The sequence below is a fragment of the Oncorhynchus gorbuscha genome, unplaced genomic scaffold (genome assembly GCF_021184085.1).
Source record: "Oncorhynchus gorbuscha isolate QuinsamMale2020 ecotype Even-year unplaced genomic scaffold, OgorEven_v1.0 Un_scaffold_1470, whole genome shotgun sequence".
Taxonomy (NCBI): Eukaryota; Metazoa; Chordata; class Actinopteri; order Salmoniformes; family Salmonidae; genus Oncorhynchus; species Oncorhynchus gorbuscha.
Genome location: NW_025746240.1, coordinates 14,524 through 40,000, shown reverse-complemented (window position 1 = coordinate 40,000; position 25,477 = coordinate 14,524). Strand labels below are relative to the sequence as shown.

At 45.1% G+C, this 25,477-nt stretch overlaps 1 protein-coding gene across 1 annotated transcript in view; it reads left to right on the top strand.

Moving 5' to 3' along the window:
• The window catches only part of LOC124022887 (lysophosphatidylcholine acyltransferase 1-like), a gene marked incomplete at its 3' end in the record, with an annotated part of 50,374 nt that extends 26,018 nt beyond the window's left edge, over nt 1-24,356 (top strand). The window contains exons 4-8 of the mRNA XM_046337580.1: nt 9,954-10,168; nt 15,951-16,063; nt 17,219-17,279; nt 20,703-20,761; nt 24,322-24,356. Of these exons, the coding sequence (XP_046193536.1) occupies nt 9,954-10,168; nt 15,951-16,063; nt 17,219-17,279; nt 20,703-20,761; nt 24,322-24,356 (483 nt within the window). The remainder of the gene's footprint in view (nt 1-9,953; nt 10,169-15,950; nt 16,064-17,218; nt 17,280-20,702; nt 20,762-24,321) is intronic.
• Between the last annotated feature and the right edge of the window lie 1,121 nt (nt 24,357-25,477).

Here is a 25,477-nt window from a genome sequence, read left to right as displayed (position 1 = left end):
GGGGATGTTGTCTTGTAGAGCTGTGTGGTTTACTGTCTCTGTCTGGGGGATGTTGTCTTGTAGAGCTGTGTGGTTTACTGTCTCTGTCTGGGGGATGTTGTCTTGTAGAGCTGTGTGGTTTACTGTCTCTGTCTGGGGGATGTTGTCTTGTAGAGCTGTGTGGTTTACTGTCTCTGTCTGGGGGATGTTGTCTTGTAGAGCTGTGTGGTTTACTGTCTCTATCTGGGGGATGTTGTGTTGTAGAGCTGTGTGGTTTACTGTCTCTATCTGGGGGATGTTGTGTTGTAGAGCTGTGTGGTTTACTGTCTCTATCTGGGGGATGTTGTCTTGTAGAGCTGTGTGGTTTACTGTCTCTGTCTGGGGGATGTTGTGTTGTAGAGCTGTGTGGTTTACTGTCTCTGTCTGGGGGATGTTGTCTTGTAGAGCTGTGTGGTTTACTGTCTCTGTCTGGGAGATGTTGTGTTGTAGAGCTGTGTGGTTTACTGTCTCTATCTGGGGGGATGTTGTCTTGTAGAGCTGTGTGGTTTACTGTCTCTGTCTGGGGGATGTTGTCTTGTAGAGCTGTGTTGGTTTACTGTCTCTGTCTGGGGGGTGTTGTAGAGCTGTGTGGTTTACTGTCTCTGTCTGGGGGATGTTGTGTTGTAGAGCTGTGTGGTTTACTGTCTCTGTCTGGGGGATGTTGTGTTGTAGAGCTGTGTGGTTTACTGTCTCTGTCTGGGGGATGTTGTTTTGTAGAGCTGTGTGGTTTACTGTCTCTGTCTGGGGGATGTTGTGTTGTAGAGCTGTGTGGTTTACTGTCTCTGTCTGGGGGATGTTGTGTTGTAGAGCTGTGTGGTTTACTGCCTCTATCTGGGGGATGTTGTGTTGTAGAGCTGTGTGGTTTACTGTCTCTGTCTGGGGGATGTTGTCTTGTAGAGCTGTGTGGTTTACTGTCTCTGTCTGGGGGATGTTGTCTTGTAGAGCTGTGTGGTTTACTGTCTCTGTCTGGGGGATGTTGTGTTGTAGAGCTGTGTGGTTTACTGTCTCTATCTGGGGGATGTTGTCTTGTAGAGCTGTGTGGTTTACTGTCTCTGTCTGGGGGATGTTGTCTTGTAGAGCTGTGTGGTTTACTGTCTCTATCTGGGGGATGTTGTCTTGTAGAGCTGTGTGGTTTACTGTCTCTATCTGGGGGATGTTGTCTTGTAGAGCTGTGTGGTTTACTGTCTCTGTCTGGGGGATGTTGTGTTGTAGAGCTGTGTGGTTTACTGTCTCTGTCTGGGGGATGTTGTCTTGTAGAGCTGTGTGGTTTACTGTCTCTGTCTGGGGGATGTTGTGTTGTAGAGCTGTGTGGTTTACTGTCTCTATCTGGGGGATGTTGTCTTGTAGAGCTGTGTGGTTTACTGTCTCTGTCTGGGGGATGTTGTCTTGTAGAGCTGTGTTGGTTTACTGTCTCTGTCTGGGGGGTGTTGTAGAGCTGTGTGGTTTACTGTCTCTGTCTGGGGGATGTTGTGTTGTAGAGCTGTGTGGTTTACTGTCTCTGTCTGGGGGATGTTGTGTTGTAGAGCTGTGTGGTGTACTGTCTCTGTCTGGGGGATGTTGTCTTGTAGAGCTGTGTGGTTTACTGTCTCTGTCTGGGGGATGTTGTGTTGTAGAGCTGTGTTGGTTTACTGTCTCTATCTGGGGGATGTTGTGTTGTAGAGCTGTGTGGTTTACTGTCTCTGTCTGGGGGATGTTGTGTTGTAGAGCTGTGTGGTTTACTGCCTCTATCTGGGGGATGTTGTGTTGTAGAGCTGTGTGGTTTACTGTCTATGTCTGGGGGATGTTGTCTTGTAGAGCTGTGTGGTTTACTGTCTCTGTCTGGGGGATGTTGTCTTGTAGAGCTGTGTGGTTTACTGTCTCTGTCTGGGGGATGTTGTGTTGTAGAGCTGTGTGGTTTACTGTCTCTATCTGGGGGATGTTGTCTTGTAGAGCTGTGTGGTTTACTGTCTCTGTCTGGGGGATGTTGTCTTGTAGAGCTGTGTTGGTTTACTGTCTCTATCTGGGGGGTGTTGTAGAGCTGTGTGGTTTACTGTCTCTGTCTGGGGGATGTTGTCTTGTAGAGCTGTGTGGTTTACTGCCTCCACGTTACATTATACTGCCTCACATTACATTATACTGCCTCCACATTACATTATACTGCCTCCACATTACATTATACTGCCTCCACATTACATTATACTGCCTCCACATTACATTATACTGCCTCCACATTACATTATACTGCCTCCACATTACATTATACTGCCTCCACATTACATTATACTGCCTCCACATTACATTATACTGCCTCCACATTACATTATACTGCCTCCACATTACATTATACTGCCTCCACATTACATTATACTGCCTCCACATTACATTATACTGCCTCTACATTACATTACATTATACTGCCTCTACATTACATTACATTAAACTGCCTCACATTACATTATACTGCCTCCACATTACATTACATTATACTGCCTCTACATTACATTACATTAAACTGCCTCACATTACATTATAATGCCTCCACATTACATTATACTGCCTCCACATTACATTATACTGCCTCCACATTACATTACATTATAATGCCTCCACATTATATTACATTATAATGCCTCCACATTACATTACATTATAATGCCTCCACATTACATTACATTATAATGCCTCCACATTACATTATACTGCCTCCACATTACATTATAATGCCTCCACATTACATTACATTATACTGCCTCTACATTACATTACATTATAATGCCTCCACATTACATTACATTATAATGCCTCCACATTACATACATTTACATTTAAGTCATTTAGCAGACGCTCTTATCCAGAGCGACTTACAAATTGGTGCATTCACCTTATGACATCCAGTGGGACAGTCACTTAACAATAGTGCATCTAAAACTTAAGGGGGGTGAGAGGGATTACTTATCCTATCCTAGGTATTCCTTAAAGAGGTGGGGTTTCAGGTGTCTCCGGAAGGTGGTGATTGACTCCGCTGTCCTGGCGTCGTGAGGGAGTTTGTTCCACCATTGGGGGGCCAGATCAGCGAACAGTTTTGACTGGGCTGAGCGGGAGCTGTACTTCCTCAGTGGTAGGGAGGCGAGCAGGCCAGAGGTGGATGAACGCAGTGCCCTTGTTTGGGTGTAGGGCCTGATCAGAGCCTGGAGGTACTGAGGTGCCGTTCCCCTCACAGCTCCGTAGGCAAGCACCATGGTCTTGTAGCGGATGCGAGCTTCAACTGGAAGCCAGTGGAGAGAACGGAGGAGCGGGGTGACGTGAGAGAACTTGGGAAGGTTGAACACCAGACGGGCTGCGGCGTTCTGGATGAGTTGAAGGGGTTTAATGGCACAGGCAGGGAGCCCAGCCAACAGCGAGTTGCAGTAATCCAGACGGGAGATGACAAGTGCCTGGATTAGGACCTGCGCAGCTTCCTGTGTGAGGCAGGGTCGTACTCTGCGGATGTTGTAGAGCATGAACCTACAGGAACGGGCCACATTACATTACATTAGACTGTCTCCACATTACTTTATACTGCCTCCACATTACATTATACTGCCTCCACATTACATTATACTGCCTCCACATTACATTATACTGCCTCCACATTACATTATACTGCCTCCACATTACATTATACTGCCTCACATTACATTACATTATACTGCCTCACATTACATTATACTGCCTCCACATTACATTACATTATACTGCCTCCACATTACATTACATTATACTGCCTCCACATTACATTATACTGCCTCCACATTACATTATACTGCCTCCACATTACATTATACTGCCTCCACATTACATTATACTGCCTCACATTACATTATACTGCCTCCACATTACATTATACTGCCTCCACATTACATTATACTGCCTCCACATTACATTATACTGCCTCACATTACATTATACTGCCTCCACATTACATTACATTATACTGCCTCCACATTACATTATACTGCCTCCACATTACATTATACTGCCACCACATTACATTATACTGCCTCACATTACATTATACTGCCTCCACATTACATTATACTGCCTCCACATTACATTATACTGCCTCCACATTACATTATACTGCCTCCACATTACATTACATTATACTGCCTCCACATTACATTATACTGCCTCCACATTACATTATACTGCCTCCACATTACATTATACTGCCTCCACATTACATTATACTGCCTCCACATTACATTACATTAAACTGCCTCCACATTACATTATACTGCCTCCACATTACATTATACTGCCTCCACATTACATTACATTAAACTGCCTCCACATTACATTATACTGCCTCCACATTACATTATACTGCCTCCACATTACATTACATTAAACTGCCTCCACATTACATTATACTGCCTTACATTACATTATACTGCCTCACATTACATTATACTGCCTCCACATTACATTATACTGCCTCCACATTACATTACATTATACTGCCTCCACATTACATTATACTGCCTCCACATTACATTATACTGCCTCCACATTACATTACATTATACTGCCTCCACATTACATTACATTAAACTGCCTCCACATTACATTATACTGCCTCCACATTACATTATACTGCCTCCACATTACATTACATTAAACTGCCTCCACATTACATTATACTGCCTCCACATTACATTATACTGCCTCCACATTACATTACATTAAACTGCCTCCACATTACATTATACTGCCTTACATTACATTATACTGCCTCCACATTACATTACATTAAACTGCCTCCACATTACATTATACTGCCTCCACATTACATTATACTGCCTCCACATTACATTACATTAAACTGCCTCCACATTACATTATACTGCCTCCACATTACATTACATTAAACTGCCTCCACATTACATTATACTGCCTTACATTACATTATACTGCCTCCACATTACATTATACTGCCTCACATTACATTATACTGCCTTACATTACATTATACTGCCTCACATTACATTATACTGCCTCCACATTACATTATACTGCCTCCACATTACATTATACTGCCTCCACATTACATTACATTATACTGCCTCCACATTACATTATACTGCCTCCACATTACATTATACTGCCTCCACATTACATTATACTGCCTCCACATTACATTATACTGCCTCCACATTACATTATACTGCCTCACATTACATTACATTATACTGCCTCACATTACATTATACTGCCTCCACATTACATTATACTGCCTCACATTACATTATACTGCCTCACATTACATTATACTGCCTCACATTACATTATACTGCCTCACATTACATTATACTGCATTACATTACATTATACTGCCTCACATTACATTATACTGCCTCCACATTACATTACATTATACTGCCTCCACATTACATTATACTGCCTTACATTACATTACATTATACTGCCTCCACATTACATTATACTGCCTCACATTACATTATACGGCCTCCACATTACATTATACTGCCTCCACATTACATTATAATGCCTCACATTACATTATACTGCCTCCACATTACATTATACTGCCTCCACATTACATTACATTAAACTGCCTCCACATTACATTATACTGCCTCACATTACATTATACTGCCTCCACATTACATTATACTGCCTCACATTACATTATACTGCCTCCACATTACATTATACTGCCTCACATTACATTATACTGCCTCCACATTACATTATACTGCCTCACATTACATTATACTGCCTCACATTACATTATACTGCCTCCACATTACATTATACTGCCTTACATTACATTATACTGCCTCACATTACATTATACTGCCTTACATTACATTATACTGCCTCACATTACATTATACTGCCTTACATTACATTATACTGCCTCACATTACATTATACTGCCTTACATTACATTATACTGCCTCCACATTACATTATACTGCCTCACATTACATTATACTGCCTCCACATTACATTATACTGCCTCCACATTACATAATACTGCCTCACATTACATTATACTGCCTCCACATTACATTATACTGCCTCACATTACATTATACTGCCTTACATTACATTATACTGCCTCACATTACATTATACTGCCTCCACATTACATTATACTGCCTCCACATTACATTATACTGCCTCCACATTACATTATACTGCCTCACATTACATTACATTATACTGCCTCCACATTACATTATACTGCCTCCACATTACATTACATTATACTGCCTCACATTACATTATACTGCCTCACATTACATTACATTATACTGCCTCCACATTACATTATACTGCCTCCACATTACATTACATTATACTGCCTCACATTACATTATACTGCCTCACATTACATTACATTATAATGCCTCCACATTACATTATACTGCCTACACATTACATTATACTGCCTCCACATTACATTATACTGCCTCCACATTACATTATACTGCCTCCACATTACATTATACTGCCTCCACATTACATTATACTGCCTCCACATTACATTATACTGCCTCCACATTACATTATACTGCCTCCACATTACATTATACTGCCTCACATTACATTATACTGCCTCCACATTACATTATACTGCCTCCACATTACATTATACTGCCTCACATTACATTATACTGCCTCCACATTACATTATACTGCCTCCACATTACATTATACTGCCTCCACATTACATTATACTGCCTCCACATTACATTATACTGCCTCCACATTACATAATACTGCCTCACATTACATTATACTGCCTCCACATTACATTATACTGCCTCACATTACATTATACTGCCTCCACATTACATTATACTGCCTCCACATTACATTATACTGCCTCCACATTACATTATACTGCCTCACATTACATTATACTGCCTCCACATTACATTATACTGCCTCACATTACATTATACTGCCTCCACATTACATTATACTGCCTCTACATTACATTATACTGCCTCACATTACATTATACTGCCTCCACATTACATTATACTGCCTCTACATTACATTATACTGCCTCCACATTACATTATACTGCCTCCACATTACATTATACTGCCTCCACATTACATTATACTGCCTCACATTACATTACATTATACTGCCTCCACATTACATTATACTGCCTCCACATTACATTACATTATACTGCCTCACATTACATTATACTGCCTCACATTACATTACATTATACTGCCTCCACATTACATTACATTATACTGCCTCACATTACATTATACTGCCTCACATTACATTACATTATAATGCCTCCACATTACATTATACTGCCTCCACATTACATTATACTGCCTCCACATTACATTATACTGCCTCCACATTACATTATACTGCCTCCACATTACATTATACTGCCTCCACATTACATTATACTGCCTCCACATTACATTATACTGCCTCCACATTACATTATACTGCCTCCACATTACATTATACTGCCTCACATTACATTATACTGCCTCCACATTACATTATACTGCCTCCACATTACATTATACTGCCTCACATTACATTATACTGCCTCCACATTACATTATACTGCCTCCACATTACATTATACTGCCTCCACATTACATTATACTGCCTCCACATTACATTATACTGCCTCCACATTACATTATACTGCCTCACATTACATTATACTGCCTCCACATTACATTATACTGCCTCACATTACATTATACTGCCTCCACATTACATTATACTGCCTCCACATTACATTATACTGCCTCCACATTACATTATACTGCCTCACATTACATTATACTGCCTCCACATTACATTATACTGCCTCACATTACATTATACTGCCTCCACATTACATTATACTGCCTCTACATTACATTATACTGCCTCACATTACATTATACTGCCTCCACATTACATTATACTGCCTCTACATTACATTATACTGCCTCCACATTACATTACATTATACTGCCTCCACATTACATTACATTATACTGCCTCTACATTACATTACATTATACTGCCTCCACATTACATTATACTGCCTCCACATTACATTATACTGCCTCTACATTACATTACATTATACTGCCTCCACATTACATTATACTGCCTCCACATTACATTATACTGCCTCACATTACATTATACTGCCTCCACATTACATTACATATAGTTGTAGGGACTCTCCTGCTGTGGTGTCTGCTCAATGTCTGTAGAATAATGGTTGTAGAGACTCTCCAGCTGTGGTGTCTGCTCTATGTCTATAGAATAATGGTTGTAGAGACTCTCCTGCTGTGGTGTCTGCTCAATGTCTGTAGAATAATGGTTGTAGAGACTCTCCAGCTGTGGTGTCTGCTCTATGTCTATAGAATAATGGTTGTAGAGACTCTCCTGCTGTGGTATCTGCTCTATGTCTGTAGAATAATGGTTGTAGAGACTCTCCTGCTGTGGTGTCTGCTCAATGTCTGTAGAATAATGGTTGTAGAGACTCTCCAGCTGTGGTGTCTGCTCAGTGTCTGTAGAATAATGGTTGTAGAGACTCTCCTGCTGTGGTGTCTGCTCTATGTCTGTAGAATAATGGTTGTAGAGACTCTCCTGCTGTGGTGTCTGCTCAATGTCTGTAGAATAATGGTTGTAGAGACTCTCCAGCTGTGGTGTCTGCTCTATGTCTGTAGAATAATGGTTGTAGAGACTCTCCTGCTGTGGTGTCTGCTCAGTGTCTGTAGAATAATGGTTGTAGAGACTCTCCTGCTGTGGTGTCTGCTCAATGTCGGTAGAATAATGGTTGTAGAGACTCTCCTGCTGTGGTGTCTGCTCAATGTCAGTAGAATAATGGTTGTAGAGACTCTCCAGCTGTGGTGTCTGCTCTATGTCTGTAGAATAATGGTTGTAGAGACTCTCCAGCTGTGGTGTCTGCTCAATGTCTGTAGAATAATGGTTGTAGGGACTCCTGCTGTGGTGTCTGCTCAATGTCTGTAGAATAATGGTTGTAGAGACTCTCCTGCTGTGGTGTCTGCTCTATATCTGTAGAATAATGGTTGTAGAGACTCTCCTGCTGTGGTGTCTGCTCTATATCTGTAGAATAATGGTTGTAGAGACTCTCCTGCTGTGGTGTCTGCTCAATGTCTGTAGAATAATGGTTGTAGAGACTCACCTGCTGTGGTGTCTGCTCAATGTCTGTAGAATAATGGTTGTAGAGACTCTCCTGCTGTGGTGTCTGCTCTATGTCTGTAGAATAATGGTTGTAGAGACTCCTGCTGTGGTGTCTGCTCAATGTCTGTAGAATAATGGTTGTAGAGACTCTCCTGCTGTGGTGTCTGCTCTATATCTGTAGAATAATGGTTGTAGAGACTCTCCTGCTGTGGTGTCTGCTCTATATCTGTAGAATAATGGTTGTAGAGACTCTCCTGCTGTGGTGTCTGCTCAATGTCTGTAGAATAATGGTTGTAGAGACTCACCTGCTGTGGTGTCTGCTCAATGTCTGTAGAATAATGGTTGTAGAGACTCTCCTGCTGTGGTGTCTGCTCTATGTCTGTAGAATAATGGTTGTAGAGACTCTCCTGCTGTGGTGTCTGCTCAATGTCTGTAGAATAATGGTTGTAGAGACTCTCCTGCTGTGGTGTCTGCTCAATGTCTGTAGAATAATGGTTGTAGAGACTCTCCTGCTGTGGTGTCTGCTCTATATCTGTAGAATAATGGTTGTAGAGACTCTCCTGCTGTGGTGTCTGCTCTATGTCTGTAGAATAATGGTTGTAGAGACTCTCCTGCTGTGGTGTCTGCTCTATATCTGTAGAATAATGGTTGTAGAGACTCTCCTGCACACTGCACCGTCTATCCTCTCATTAAACAATGTTGTGTGGTTCTGTTAGTAACTCAATGTAACAAATGTCTCTCTCCAGGTTTGTGGACGTGGCTCTGAGGACCACCATGCGGGTCATGTGGTTTGCAGGAGGCTTCCATTGGATGACGGTGAAGGGGCGCCAGGCGCTACCGGCCGAGGCCCCTATCCTAACGCTGGCACCCCACTCCTCCTACTTCGATGCGATCCCCGTCACCATGTCCATGTCCTCCATCGTCATGAAGGCAGAGAGCAAGGACATCCCTGTCTGGGGCAGTGAGTAGGATTCTCTATGTCCCATCCGTCTCTCTCTCTCTCTGTCTCTCTTCCTCTGTCTCTCTCCCTCTCTCTCTCTCTCTGTCTCTCTATCTCTCTCTTTCTGTCTCTCTCCCTCTGTCTCTCTCTCTGTCTCTTTCCTTCTGTGTCTCTGTCTCTCTCTTTCTCTCTCTCTGTCCATGTCCTCCATCGTCATGAAGGCAGAGAGCAAGGACATCCCTGTCTGGGGCAGTAGGATTATCTATGTCCCTCTGTCTCTCTGTCTCCCTCTCTGTCTGTGTCCCTGTCTCCCTCTGTTTCACTGTCTATTTATCTGTCTCTGTCTCTCTGTCTCTCTCTCTGTCTGTGTCCCTGTCTCCCTCTGTTTCACTGTCTATTTATCTGTCTCTGTCTCTCTGTCTCTCTCTCTGTCTGTGTCCCTGTCTCCCTCTGTTTCACTGTCTATTTATCTGTCTATGTCTCTCTGTCTCTCTGTCTGTGTCCCTGTCTCCCTCTGTTTCACTGTCTATTTATCTGTCTATGTCTCTCTGTCTCTCTGTCTGTGTCCCTGTCTCCCTCTGTTTCACTGTCTATTTATCTGTCTCTGTCTCTCTGTCTCTCTCTCTGTCTGTGTCCCTGTCTCCCTCTGTTTCACTGTCTATTTATCTGTCTCTGTCTCTCTGTCTCTCTCTCTGTCTGTGTCCCTGTCTCCCTCTGTTTCACTGTCTATTTATCTGTCTATGTCTCTCTGTCTCTCTCTCTGTCTGTGTCCCTGTCTCCCTCTGTTTCACTGTCTATTTATCTGTCTCTGTCTCTCTCTCTGTCTGTGTCCCTGTCTCCCTCTGTTTCACTGTCTATTTATCTGTCTCTGTCTCTCTGTCTCTCTCTCTGTCTGTGTCCCTGTCTCCCTCTGTTTCACTGTCTATTTATCTGTCTCTGTCTCTCTCTCTGTCTGTGTCCCTGTCTCCCTCTGTTTCACTGTCTATTTATCTGTCTCTCTCTCTGTCTGTGTCCCTGTCTTGCTCTCTCCATCTGTCTGTTTTCATTCAATTTTATTTCCAATGTGCTTTATTGACATGGGAAACATGTTTATATTGCCAAAGCTAGTGAAATAGATAATAAACAAAAGTGAAGTAAACAATCAGAAATAAACTGTAAACATTACTCAAGAGTTTACTTCTCTTTCTGTCTGACTGTCTCTCCCTCTGTCTCTGTCTCTCCCTCTCTCTCTGTCTCTGTCTGTCTCTCTGTCTCTGTCTGTCTCTCTCTCTCTCTCTCTCTCTCTCTGTCTCTCCCTCGATCTCTCTGTCTCTCCATGTCTCTCTGTGTCTCTCTGTGTCTCTCTGTCTGTCTCTCTCTCTCTCTCTCTCTCTGTCTGTCTCCCTCTGTCTCTGTCTCTCCCTCTGTCTCTGTCTCTCCCTCTCTCTCTGTCTCTGTCTGTCTTTCTCTCTCTCTCTCTGTCTGTCTCTCCCTCGATCTCTCTGTCTCTCCATGTCTCTCTGTGTCTCTCTGTCTCTCTGTGTCTCTCTGTCTGTCTCTCTCTCTCTCTCTCTCTCTGTCTGTCTCCCTCTGTCTCTGTCTCTCCCTCTGTCTCTGTCTCTCCCTCTCTCTCTGTCTCTGTCTGTCTTTCTCTCTCTCTCTCTGTCTGTCTCTCTCTGTCTCTGTCTCTCCCTCTGTCTCTGTCTCTCCCTCTGTCTCTGTCTCTGTCTCTCCCTCTCTCTCTGTCTCTGTCTGTCTCTCCCTCGATCTCTCTGTCTCTCCATGTCTCTCTGTGTCTCTCTGTCTCTCCATGTCTCTCCATGTCTCTCTCTGTCTCTCTGTCTCTCTGTGTCTCTCTTTCTTTCTTTCTTTCTTTCTTTCTTTCTTTCTCTCTCTTGCCCAACCCAAATGCAATCCTTTGCCCCAACCCCTCTGCACTGGTGAAATATCTCTCAATACTGCTGCCCTGTCTGACATAGTGCATCTGAGAGAGAGAGAGGGAGAGAGAGAGAGATGGAGAGAGAGAGAGAGAGATGGAGAGAGAGAGAGAGAGATGGAGAGAGAGAGATGGAGAGAGAGAGAGAGAGATGGAGAGAGAGAGAGAGAGAGAGGGAGGGAGAGAGAGAGAGATTTAGAGAGAGCTGGAGGGAGAGAGAGAGAGATTTAGAGAGAGCTGGAGAGAGAGGGAGAGCGAGAGAGAGGGAGGGAGGGAGAGAGAGAGGGAGAGAGGTAGAGAGAGAGGGAGGTAGAGCGAGAGGGAGGGAGAGAGAGAGAGAGAGAGAAGAGAGGGAGGGAGACGGAGAGACAGAGAGAGACAGAGAGAGAGAGAGAGAGACTGTAGCTGGAGAGCTGGAGGAAGAGAGTTGGATGACTTGTCAGTTGTAGAAGCCTATATATATATATATATAAAGCTTACCTTAAGTCAGTGTTCCCTGGTGCCACCAGGCCTGTACTGTAGACATTGTAGTCCTCTAACCTGTGATCTTGTGTCACTAGGCCTGTACTGTAGTCCTCTAACCTGTGATCTTGTGTCACCAGGCCTGTACTGTAGTCCTCTAACCTGTGATCTTGTGTCACTAGGCCTGTACTGTAGTCCTCTAACCTGTGATCCTGTGTCACTAGGCCTGTACTGTAGTCCTCTAACCTGTGATCTGGTGTCACCAGGCCTGTACTGTAGTCCTCTAACCTGTGATCTTGTGCCACTAGGCCTGTACTGTAGTCCTCTAACCTGTGATCTTGTGTCACTAGGCCTGTACTGTAGTCCTCTAACCTGTGATCCTGTGTCACTAGGCCTGTACTGTAGTCCTCTAACCTGTGATCTGGTGTCACCAGGCCTGTACTGTAGTCCTCTAACCTGTGATCTTGTGTCACTAGGCCTGTACTGTAGTCCTCTAACCTGTGATCCTGTGTCACTAGGCCTGTACTGTAGTCCTCTAACCTGTGATCTGGTGTCACCAGGCCTGTACTGTAGTCCTCTAACCTGTGATCTTGTGCCACTAGGCCTGTACTGTAGACATTGAAGTCCTCTAACCTGTGATCTGGTGTCACACAGAAGATCATTAGGAAATTCACTAACTCTTTATTATATTTAAGTACAGTTCTAACCGTGTTTTACCTTCGCTGATATTCATAGAGACCTACGAGGGGAAACGTTTCACTGCAGTGTCCGGCCGGGATCTAATAACCTCCTCAACATCTTGTTAGGGTAACCAGGTGTAGCACAGGGAGTGGGTTTGGACATTCATTGTGTTCAGCAGCAGCAAGCCTACTCTGTATTAGAATCATGTTGGCTGTGTAGTGGCTAGAGTAGATCCCTGGGACTAATGGCTATGTAGTGGCTAGACTAGATCCCTGGATACAGGCTCAGCACCACAGGGTCCAGCTTTACAGTACAGTAGTTCTGACCCAGATACAGGCTCAACACCACAGGGTCCAGGTCTATAATACAGTAGTTCTGACCCAGATACAGGCTCAACACCACAGGGTCCAGCTTTACAGTACAGTTGTTCTGACCCAGATACAGGCTCAACACCACAGGGTCCAGCTTTACAGTACAGTAGTTCTGATCCAGGCTCAGCACCACAGGGTCCAGCTTTACAGTACAGTAGTTCTGACCCAGGCTCAGCACCACAGGGTCCAGCTCTACAGTATAGTAGTTCTGACCCAGATACAGGCTCAACACCACAGGGTCCAGCTTTACAGTACAGTAGTTCTGACCCAGATACAGGCTCGACACCACAGGGTCCAGCTTTACAGTACAGTAGTTCTGACCCAGATACAGGCTCAACACCACAGGGTCCAGCTTTACAGTACAGTAGTTCTGACCCAGATACAGGCTCAACACCACAGGGTCCAGGTCTATAATACAGTAGTTCTGACCCAGATACAGGCTCAACACCACAGGGTCCAGCTTTACAGTACAGTTGTTCTGACCCAGATACAGGCTCAGCACCACAGGGTCCAGCTTTACAGTACAGTAGTTCTGACCCAGATACAGGCTCAACACCACAGGGTCCAGCTTTACAGTACAGTAGTTCTGACCCAGATACAGGCTCAACACCACAGGGTCCAGGTCTATAATACAGTAGTTCTGACCCAGATACAGGCTCAACACCACAGGGTCCAGCTTTACAGTACAGTTGTTCTGACCCAGATACAGGCTCAACACCACAGGGTCCAGCTTTACAGTACAGTAGTTCTGACCCAGGCTCAGCACCACAGGGTCCAGCTCTACAGTACAGTAGTTCTGACCCAGATACAGGCTCAACACCACAGGGTCCAGCTTTACAGTACAGTAGTTCTGACCCAGATACAGGCTCAACACCATAGGGTCCAGCTTTACAGTACAGTAGTTCTGACCCAGATACAGGCTCAGCACCACAGGGTCCAGGTCTCTAGTACAGTAGTCTCTGATCCAGGCTCAACACCACAGGGTCCAGGTCTCTAGTACAGCAGTTCTGATCCAGGCTCAGCACCACAGGGTCCAGGTCTCTAGTACAGTAGTCTCTGATCCAGGCTCAACACCACAGGGTCCAGGTCTCTAGTACAGCAGTTCTGATCCAGGCTCAGCACCACAGGGTCCAGGTCTCTAGTACAGTAGTCTCTGATCCAGGCTCAACACCACAGGGTCCAGGTCTCTAGTACAGCAGTTCTGATCCAGGCTCAGCACCACAGGGTCCAGGTTTCTAGTACAGCAGTAGTCTCTGCTATAGAGGACCTTGAGACCTGTGTCAAAGCAGGGGGAAGTGGAAGTGAGAACCTTGACTAGAGGAAGTGTTCTTGAAGAGTGAACCCTGTGTTGAACCCTGGTGTGACCTTTCAGTCTGACAGGAGTGAACTTCCTGTTTCAGGAAGTGTGGTTTTGAGTCAGAACGGTAACCGGTACAGTTCTGTAAATGATTGGACCTGGACAAGGGCTGGATAACCACTGAAGCTGAGTTCGTAGATAACCACTTCCTGTTAACCACTTCCTGTTAACCTAACAGATTCTCTGTTGTCAAATTACAACCGAAATTGTACAGGAAATGTATAGAAAATGTTAGCTAGACAGATACCTTTTATCCTGGTCCCAGATCAGTTGCTGCTGTCATTCCAATTCAAGTGTAGACCTTAGTAGGTTTTTATGTAGAAAATGTTAGCTAGACAGATACCTTTTAACCTGGCCCCAGATCAGTGTTAATGAGTGGAATGCTGTTACCCAGGCTAATATACCTTATGGCCCCAGACCAGTGTTAATGAGTGGAATGCTGTTACCCAGGCTAATATACCTTATGGCCCCAGATCAGTGTTAATGAGTGGAATGCTGTTACCCAGGCTAATATACCTTATGGCCCCAGACCAGTGTTAATGAGTGGAATGCTGTTACCCAGGCTAATATACCTTATGGTCCCAGACCAGTGTTAATGAGTGGAATGCTGTTACCCAGGCTAATATACCTTATGGCCCCAGACCAGTGTTAATGAGTGGAATGCTGTTACCCAGGCTAATATACCTTATGGCCCCAGACCAGTGTTAATGAGTGGAATGCTGTTACCCAGGCTAATATACCTTATGGCCCCAGACCAGTGTTAATGAGTGGAATGCTGTTACCCAGGCTAATATACCTTATGGCCCCAGACCAGTGTTAATGAGTGGAATGCTGTTACCCAGGCTAATATACCTTATGGCCCCAGACCAGTGTTAATGAGTGGAATGCTGTTACCCAGGCTAATATACCTTATGGCCCCAGACCAGTGTTAATGAGTGGAATGCTGTTACCCAGGCTAATATACCTTATGGCCCCAGCACTAGTATGTGTCTGACTGTTGTGTCTCCTGTCCTCCAGCCCTGATCAAGTACATCAGACCAGTGTTTGTCTCCAGGTCAGACCAGGACTCCCGTAAGAAGACTGTTGAGGAGATCAAACGCAGAGCCCAGTCTGGAGGAGAATGGCCTCAGGTACAGTTGAATATCTCTCTCTCGCTCTCTAGCTCTCTCTCTCGCTCTCCGTCTCTAGCTCTCTCTCTCTCTCTCTCTGTCTCTCTGTCTCGCTCTCTAGCTCTCTCTCTCTCTCTCTCTCTGTCTCTCTGTCTCGCTCTCTAGCTCTCTCTCTCTGTCTTTCTCTGTATCTCTCTCTCTCTCTGTCTCTCTCTCTCTGTCTGTCTGTCTGTCTGTCTGTCTGTCTGTCTGTCTGTCTGTCTGTCTGTCTGTCTGTCTGTCTGTCTGTCTGTCTGTCTGTCTGTCTGTCTGTCTGTCTGTCTGTCTGTCTGTCTGTCTGTCTGTCTGTCTGACACACACACACACACACACACACACACACACACACACACACACACACACACACACACACACACACACACACACACACACACACACACACACACACACACACACACACACACACACACACACACACACACACACACACACACACACAGGACAAAGTAAACAAAGAGCCATGGTCTGGCGTTCAGTAAACAAACTAGAGAACAGCCACCTAACCATGGTCTGGCGTTCAGTAAACAAACTAGAGAACAGCCACCTAACCATGGTCTGGCGTTCAGTAAACAAACTAGAGAACAGCCACCTAACCATGGTCTGGCGTTCAGTAAACAAACTAGAGAACAGCCACCTAACCATGGTCTGGCGTTCAGTAAACAAACTAGAGAACAGCCACCTAACCATGGTCTGGCGTTCAGTAAACAAACTAGAGAACAGCCACCTAACCATGGTCTGGCGTTCAGTAAACAAACTAGAGAACAGCCACCTAACCATGGTCTGGCGTTCAGTAAACAAACTAGAGAACAGCCACCTAACCATGGTCTGGCGTTCAGTAAACAAACTATAACCATGGTCTGGCGTTCAGTAAACAAACTAGAGAACAGCCACCTAACCATGGTCTGGCGTTCAGTAAACAAACTAGAGAACAGCCACCTAACCATGGTCTGGCGTTCAGTAAACAAACTAGAGAACAGCCACCTAACCATGGTCTGGCGTTCAGTAAACAAACTAGAGAACAGCCACCTAACAGTGTTCAGGATGTATCCACACATATGATCTCATTACCATGGAAACACGTGTCTGATAATGTGGCTGATGTTCCCCTCTCTCCAGATAATGATTTTCCCAGAGGGAACGTGTACCAACAGGTCGTGTCTCATCACGTACAAACCAGGTATGTTAGATAGTACCGTGAGGAGGAGACAGGAAAGGTAGGAGAGTCAGTAGGACATGTTCTGATCTAACCAGGTATGTTAGATAGTACCGTGAGGAGGAGACAGGAAAGGTAGGAGAGTTAGAGAGTCAGTAGGACATGTTAATATAATAATAATATATGCCATTTAGCAGACGCTTTTATCCAAAGCGACTTACAGTCATGTGTGCATACATTCTACGTATGGGTGGTCCCGGGGATCGAACCCACTACCCTGGCGTTACAAGCGCCATGCTCTACCAACTGAGCTACAGAAGGACCGTTCTGTTCATACAGGCTTCAGGTTAAAACAATTTAAAAGGCTAACAGCTCTTTCCTCTCCATCATAACTTTAGGATGGGGGGGGGGTTTAAAAGGGGAGTATCTCTTTCCTCTCCATCATAACTTTAGGATGGGGGAGGTTTAAAATGGGGAGTATCTCTTTCCTCCCCATCATAACTTTAGGATGGGGGGAGGTTTAAAAAAGGGGAGTATCTCTTTCCTCCCCATCATAACTTTAGGATGGGGGGAGGTTTAAAAAAGGGGAGTATCTCTTTCCTCCCCATCATAACTTTAGGATGGGGGGGGGGTTAAGAAGGGGGAGTATCTCTTTCCTCCCCATCATAACTTTAGGATGGGGGCTTTTAAAAAGGGGAGTATCTCTTTCCTCCCCATCATAACTTTAGGATGGGGGGGGGCTTTAAAAAAGGGGAGTATCTCTTTCCTCCCCATCATAACTTTAGGATGGGGGGAGGTTTAAAAGGGGAGTATCTCTTTCCTCCCCATCATAACTTTAGGATGGGGGGGGCGGTTTAAAAAAGGGGAGTATCTCTTTCCTCCCCATCATAACTTTAGGATGGGGGAGGTTTAAAAGGGGAGTATCTCTTTCCTCCCCATCATAACTTTAGGATGGGGGCGGTTTAAAAAGGGGAGTATCTTTCCTCCCCATCATAACTTTAGGATGGGGGGGGCGCTTTAAAAAAGGGGAGTATCTCTTTCCTCCCCATCATAACTTTAGGATGGGGGGGGGCGGTTTAAAAAAGGGGAGTATGTGAGCTTTCCAATAACGTTGGTCATTATTCCGGTTCTCCTGATATTCAGCTAAATGTAATAACTACAGCCTCAACACAGATGAATGACAGAACACACACAGGTGAATGGAGCTTCTGATGTCATCAACAAGCGCTTCTATCTTTTTATCCTCCGACGTGGAAATCAGACCCGAGTAAACATGTGTTTCTAGTTGTTGTTAGTTACTATTGAAGTGTCCCGGCGGCGAATCACTTCAAAAGACTGACGAGTGTCTGAACTGACCGCCCAGGAGCTGAGATCAGATTAATCACCACTGTCTAACTGACCGCCCAGGAGCTGAGATCAGATTAATCACCACTGTCTAACTGACCGCCCAGGAGCTGAGATCAGATTCATCACCACTGTCTAACTGACCGCCCAGGAGCTGAGATCAGATTCATCACCACTGTCTAACTGACCGCCCAGGAGCTGAGATCAGATTCATCACCACTGTCTAACTGACCGCCCAGGAGCTGAGATCAGATTAATCACACTGTCTAACGGACCGCCCAGGAGCTGAGATCAGATTAATCATACTGTCTAACGGACCGCCCAGGAGCTGAGATCAGATTAATCACACTGTCTAACGGACCGCCCAGGAGCTGAGATCAGATTAATCACCACTGTCTAACTGACCGCCCAGGAGCTGAGATCAGATTAATCACCACTGTCTAACGGACCGCCCAGGAGCTGAGATCAGATTAATCACCACTGTCTAACTGACCGCCCAGGAGCTGAGATCAGATTAATCACCACTGTCTAACGGTCTTTCCAGGAGCTGAGATCAGATTCATCACCACTGTCTAACTGACCGCCCAGGAGCTGAGATCAGATTAATCACCACTGTCTAACGGACCTCCCAGGAGCTGAGATCAGATTAATCACCACTGTCTAACTGACCGCCCAGGAGCTGAGATCAGATTAATCACCACTGTCTAACTGACCGCCCAGGAGCTGAGATCAGATTAATCACCACTGTCTAACTGACCGCCCAGGAGCTGAGATCAGATTCATCACCACTGTCTAACTGACCTCCCAGGAGCTGAGATCAGATTAATCACCACTGTCTAACTGACCGCCCAGGAGCTGAGATCAGATTAATCACCACAGCTCCTGGGAGGTCAGTTAGACAGTGGTGATTAATGTGATCTCAGCTACTGACCTCCCAGGAGCTGAGATCAGACCAATCCACACTGTCTAACTGAAAGATGTTCAGTTCTCTTCCAATCAGAGGATTACATGACATATTCTGCACAGGACGGCATGTTTCTGATTGGACAAACGGATGAAAAGGAGCTTCATGACTATATTTGAATGGACATGAATATATCAATAATTATAATAATATATTCCATTTAGCGGATTCTTTGATCCGAAGCCACTTCCAGTCGTGCAGACGGACATTTTACATCTGGGTTAGCTACTGTCGCCGTGGGCCGAGGCCCTTGTATGCGGTCTAGAATCTTCTAAATCAAATCAAATCAAATGTATTTATATAGCCCTTCGTACATCAGCTGATATCTCAAAGTGCTGTACAGAAACCCAGCCTAAAACCCCAAACAGCAAACAATGCAGGTGTAAAAGCACGGTGGCTAGGAAAAACTCCCTAGAAAGGCCAAAACCTAGGAAGAAACCTAGAGAGAAACCAGGCTATGTGGGGTGGCCAGTCCTCTTCTGGCTGTGCCGGGTAGAGATTATAACAGAACATGACCAAGATGTTCAAATGTTCATAAATGACCAGCATGGTCGAATAATAGTAAGGCAGAACAGTTGAAACTGGAGCAGCAGCACAGTCAGGTGGACTGGGGACAGCAAGGAGCCATCATGTCAGGTAGTCCTGGGGCACGGTCCTAGGGCTCAGGTCCTCCGAGAGAGAGAAAGAAAGAGAGAATTAGAGAGAGCATTTGTGGGGTGGCCAGTCCTCTTCTGGCTGTGCCGGGTGGAGATTATAACAGAACGTGGCCAAGATGTTCAAATGTTCATAAATGACCAGCATGGTTGAATAATAGTAAGGCAGAACAGTTGAAACTGGAGCAGAAGCATGGCCAGGTGGACTGGGGACAGCAAGGAGTCATCATGTCAGGTAGTCCTGGGACATGGTCCTAGGGCCCAGGCCAGTTGAAACTGGAGCAGCAGCATGGCCAGGTGGACTGGGGACAGCAAGGAGTCATCATGTCAGGTAGTCCTGGGGCACGGTCCTAGGGCTCAGGTCCTCCGAGAGAGAGAAAGAAAGAGAGGAGGAGAGAATTAGAGAACGCACACTTCTAGTTTCTTAGTTTTAGGGGACTGTAGTCCAGTGTGTGTAATGGTGTTGATTTCTGTCTTGTCACACAGGAGCGTTCATCCCAGCGGTGCCAGTTCAGCCTGTTGTGATAAAATACCCCAATAAAATGGTAAGAAAGCAAACACAACACGACAAAGCCAAACACCTAGCAACACAATACAACACCTAGCAACACAATACAACACCTAGCAACACAATACAACACCTAGCAACACAATACAACACCTAGCAACACAATACAACACCTAGCAACACAATACAACACCTAGCAACACAATACAACACCTAGCAACACAATACAACACCTAGCAACACAATACAACACCTAGCAACACAATACAACACCTAGCAACACAATACAACACCTAGCAACACAATACAACACCTAGCAACACAATACAACACCTAGCAACACAATACAACACCTAGCAACACAATACAACACCTAGCAACACAATACAACACCTAGCAACACAATATAACACCTAGCAACACAATATAACACCTAGCAACACAATATAACACCTAGCAACGCAATATAACACCTAGCAACACAATACAACACCTAGCAACACAATATAACACCTAGCAACACAATACAACACCTAGCAACACAATACAACACCTAGCAACACAATACAACACCTAGCAACACAATATAACACCTAGCAACACAATACAACACCTAGCAACACAATATAACACCTAGCAACACAATATAACACCTAGCAACACAATATAACACCTAGCAACGCAATATAACACCTAGCAACACAATACAACACCTAGCAACACAATATAACACCTAGCAACACAATACAACATCTAGCAACACAATACAACACCTAGCAACACAATACAACACCTAGCAACACAATACAACACCTAGCAACACAATACAACACCTAGCAACACAATACAACACCTAGCAACACAATACAACACCTAGCAACACAATACAACACCTAGCAACACAATACAACACCTAGCAACACAATACAACACCTAGCAACACAATACAACACCTAGCAACACAATACAACACATAGCAACACATCACCTAGCAACACAATATAACACCTAGCAACACAACACCTAGCAACACAATATAACACCTAGCAACACAACACCTAGCAACACAACACCTAGCAACACAATACAACACAATACAACACCTAGCAGCACAAGAACACCTAGCAACACAATACAACACCTAGCAACACAACAACACCTAGCGACACAATACAACAACTATCAACACAACAACACCTAGCAACACAACAACACCTAGCAACACAATACAACACCTAGCAACACAACAACACCTAGCAGCACAACAACACCGAGCAACACAACAACACCTAGCAACACAGCACAACACCTACCAACACAATAGAACACCTAGCAACACAGCACCTAGCAATACAACACAACACCTAGCAATACAACACAATACCTAGCAACACAACACAACACCTAGCAACACAATACAACACAGCAACGCAACACATAGCAACACAATACAACACCTAGCAGCACAAGAACACCTAGCAACACAACAACACCTAGCAACACAATACAACAACTATCAACACAACAACACCTAGCAACACAATACAATATCTAGCAACACAATAACACCTAGCAACACAATACAATATCTAGCAACACAATAACACCTAGCAACACAATACAATATCTAGCAACACAATAACACCTAGCAGCACAACAACACCAAGCAACACAGCAACACAACACAATACCTAGCAATACAATACAACACCTAGCAACACACTAGAACACAGCAGCAGCACAACACAACAGCCAGGCTGGTTGGTAAACACCTCCCTGCTGAGAAGAGCATCAGCCCTGTCTGTCTGAATCTCTCTCTCTGTTACAGATATAACCGTGAGGATAGAGAACTGATTTAGTTGTACTGTGATTTGTTGTGTGGTCTGTCTAAGCTGTGTGATATCCCCCCCACCCACCTTCAGATACAGTATAACTGCTGAGAAGAGCATCAGTCCTGTCTGTCTGAATCTCTCTCTCTGTTACAGATATAACCGTGAGGATAGAGAACTGATTTAGTTGTACTGTGATTTGTTGTGTGGTCTGTCTAAGCTGTGTGATATCCCCCCCCCCACCCACCTTGAGCAGGGTTTCATGGGGACTTCCTGTAAAACCTCCTGGGGTTGACTTGATGTGCCCTTTACTGAGGTCTGATCGTGTTAGTGTTAGAGCTAGGGCTCTGTCTGTAAACAGCTGGGCTTGAATGGGCCAGTGATGCCTGGGACCACACAGCACGCAGTCAGTCTCTACTATAGCCCTGGGACCACACAGCACGCAGTCAGTCTCTACTATAGCCCTGGGACCACACAGCACGCAGTCAGTCTCTACTATAGCCCTGGGACCACACAGCACGCAGTCAGTCTCTCCTATAGCCCTGGGACCACACAGCACGCAGTCAGTCTCTCCTATAGCCCTGGGACCACACAGCACGCAGTCAGTCTTTCCTATAGCCCTGGGACCACACAGTATGCAGTCAGTCTCTCCTATAGCCCTGGGACCACACAGCAGGCAGTCAGTCTCTCCTATAGCCCTGGGACCACACAGCACGCAGTCAGTCTCTCCTATAGCCCTGGGACCACACAGCACACAGTCAGTCTCTCCTATAGCCCAGGGACCACACAGCACGCAGTCAGTCTCTCCTATAGCCCTGGGACCACACAGCACGCAGTCAGTCTCTCCTATAGCCCTGGGACCACACAGCACGCAGTCAGTCTCTACTATAGCCCTGGGACCACACAGCAGGCAGTCAGTCTCTACTATAGCCCTGGGACCACACAGCAGGCAGTCTGTCTCTACTATAGCCCTGGGACCACACAGCACGCAGTCAGTCTCTACTATAGCCCTGGGACCACACAGCAGGAAGTCAGTCTCTCCTATAGCCCTGGGACCACACAGTGGGCAGTCAGTCTCTACTATAGCCCTGGGACCACACAGCATGCAGTCAGTCTCTCCTATAGCCCTGGGACCACACAGCATGCAGTCAGTCTCTCCTATAGCCCTGGGACCACACAGCATGCAGTCAGTCTCTCCTATAGCCCTGGGACCACACAGCATGCAGTCAGTCTCTCCTATAGCCCTGGGACCACACAGCACGCAGTCAGTCAGCCCTGGGACCACACAGCACGCAGTCAGTCTCTCCTATAGCCCTGGGACCACACAGCACGCAGTCAGTCTCTCCTATAGCCCTGGGACCACACAGCACGCAGTCAGTCTCTCCTATAGCCCTGGGACCACACAGCAGGGAGTCAGTCTCTCCTATAGCCCTGGGACCACACAGCACGCAGTCAGTCTCTACTATAGCCCTGGGACCACACAGCACGCAGTCAGTCTCTCCTATAGCCCTGGGACCACACAGCAGGGAGTCAGTCTCTCCTATAGCCCTGGGACCACACAGCAAGTGGTCAAGACCACTAACTATCTGGTATCCAATTAAACTACTAACTACCTGGTAACCAATTAAACCACAAACTACTCTATCCCTGATAACTAAGCTGTTGTTGTTGTTGTTGTTGTTGTTATGACCTTGTGTTTTTATACTTCTTACCTGGATGAATAATGTTGTATCTTCATAAGTTCTGTGTCTCTCCTGTCCCATGCCAGGACACAATCACCTGGACGTGGCAGGGGCCTGGAGCGTGAGTACACTTGAATTACTCTACAAATGACTGATCCCTGAAGTACAGGTCGTTGCCAGGCAACGTGTGGTGTGTCTCTACTGCCCTGGAAGGTCCAGTTGTCATACCTCTACTGGACTGGACTGAGAGGATATTAGTTCTACTGTATAATCTAGAAGGTCCAGTTGTCATACCTCTACTGGACTGGACTGAGAGGATATTAGTTCTACTGTATAATCTAGATGGTCCAGTTTTCATACCTCTACTGGACTGGACTGAGAGGATATTAGTTCTACTGTATAATCTAGATGGTCCAGTTTTCATACCTCTACTGGACTGGACTGAGAGGATATTAGTTCTACTGTATAATCTAGATGGTCCAGTTTTCATACCTCTACTGGACTGGACTGAGAGGATATTAGTTCTACTGTATAATCTAGATGGTCCAGTTAACTCAGAACACTGATGGACAAAATACAGGAAACTGACTGAGAGAAAGCTGTCCTTGTCTCTGGATAAAACCACAGGCTGAATTGGGATGTGTTTTGTTCTACTTTCTAATGCATCATGGTAGTGATGTTGTTTTGGCTGTGTGCCCAGTCAGTCTACCACTACAGTAGAGACAATACTGTCTCTGTGCTGTTAGCAGGTCACAGTCAGTCTACCACTACAGTAGAGACAATACTGTCTCTGTGCTGTTAGCAGGTCACAGTCAGTCTACCACTACAGTAGAGACAATACTGTCTCTGTGCTGTTAGCAGGTCACAGTCAGTCTACCACTACAGTAGAGACAATACTGTCTCTGTGCTGTTAGCAGGTCACAGTCCGTCTACCACTACAGTAGAGACAATACTGTCTCTGTGCTGTTAGCAGGTCACAGTCAGTCTACCACTACAGTAGAGACAATACTGTCTCTGTGCTGTTAGCAGGTCACAGTCTACCACTACAGTAGAGACAATACTGTCTCTGTGCTGTTAGCAGGTCACAGTCAGTCTACCACTACAGTAGAGACAATACTGTCTCTGTGCTGTTAGCAGGTCACAGTCAGTCTACCACTACAGTAGAGACAATACTGTCTCTGTGCTGTTAGCAGGTCACAGTCAGTCTACCACTACAGTAGAGACAATACTGTCTCTGTGCTG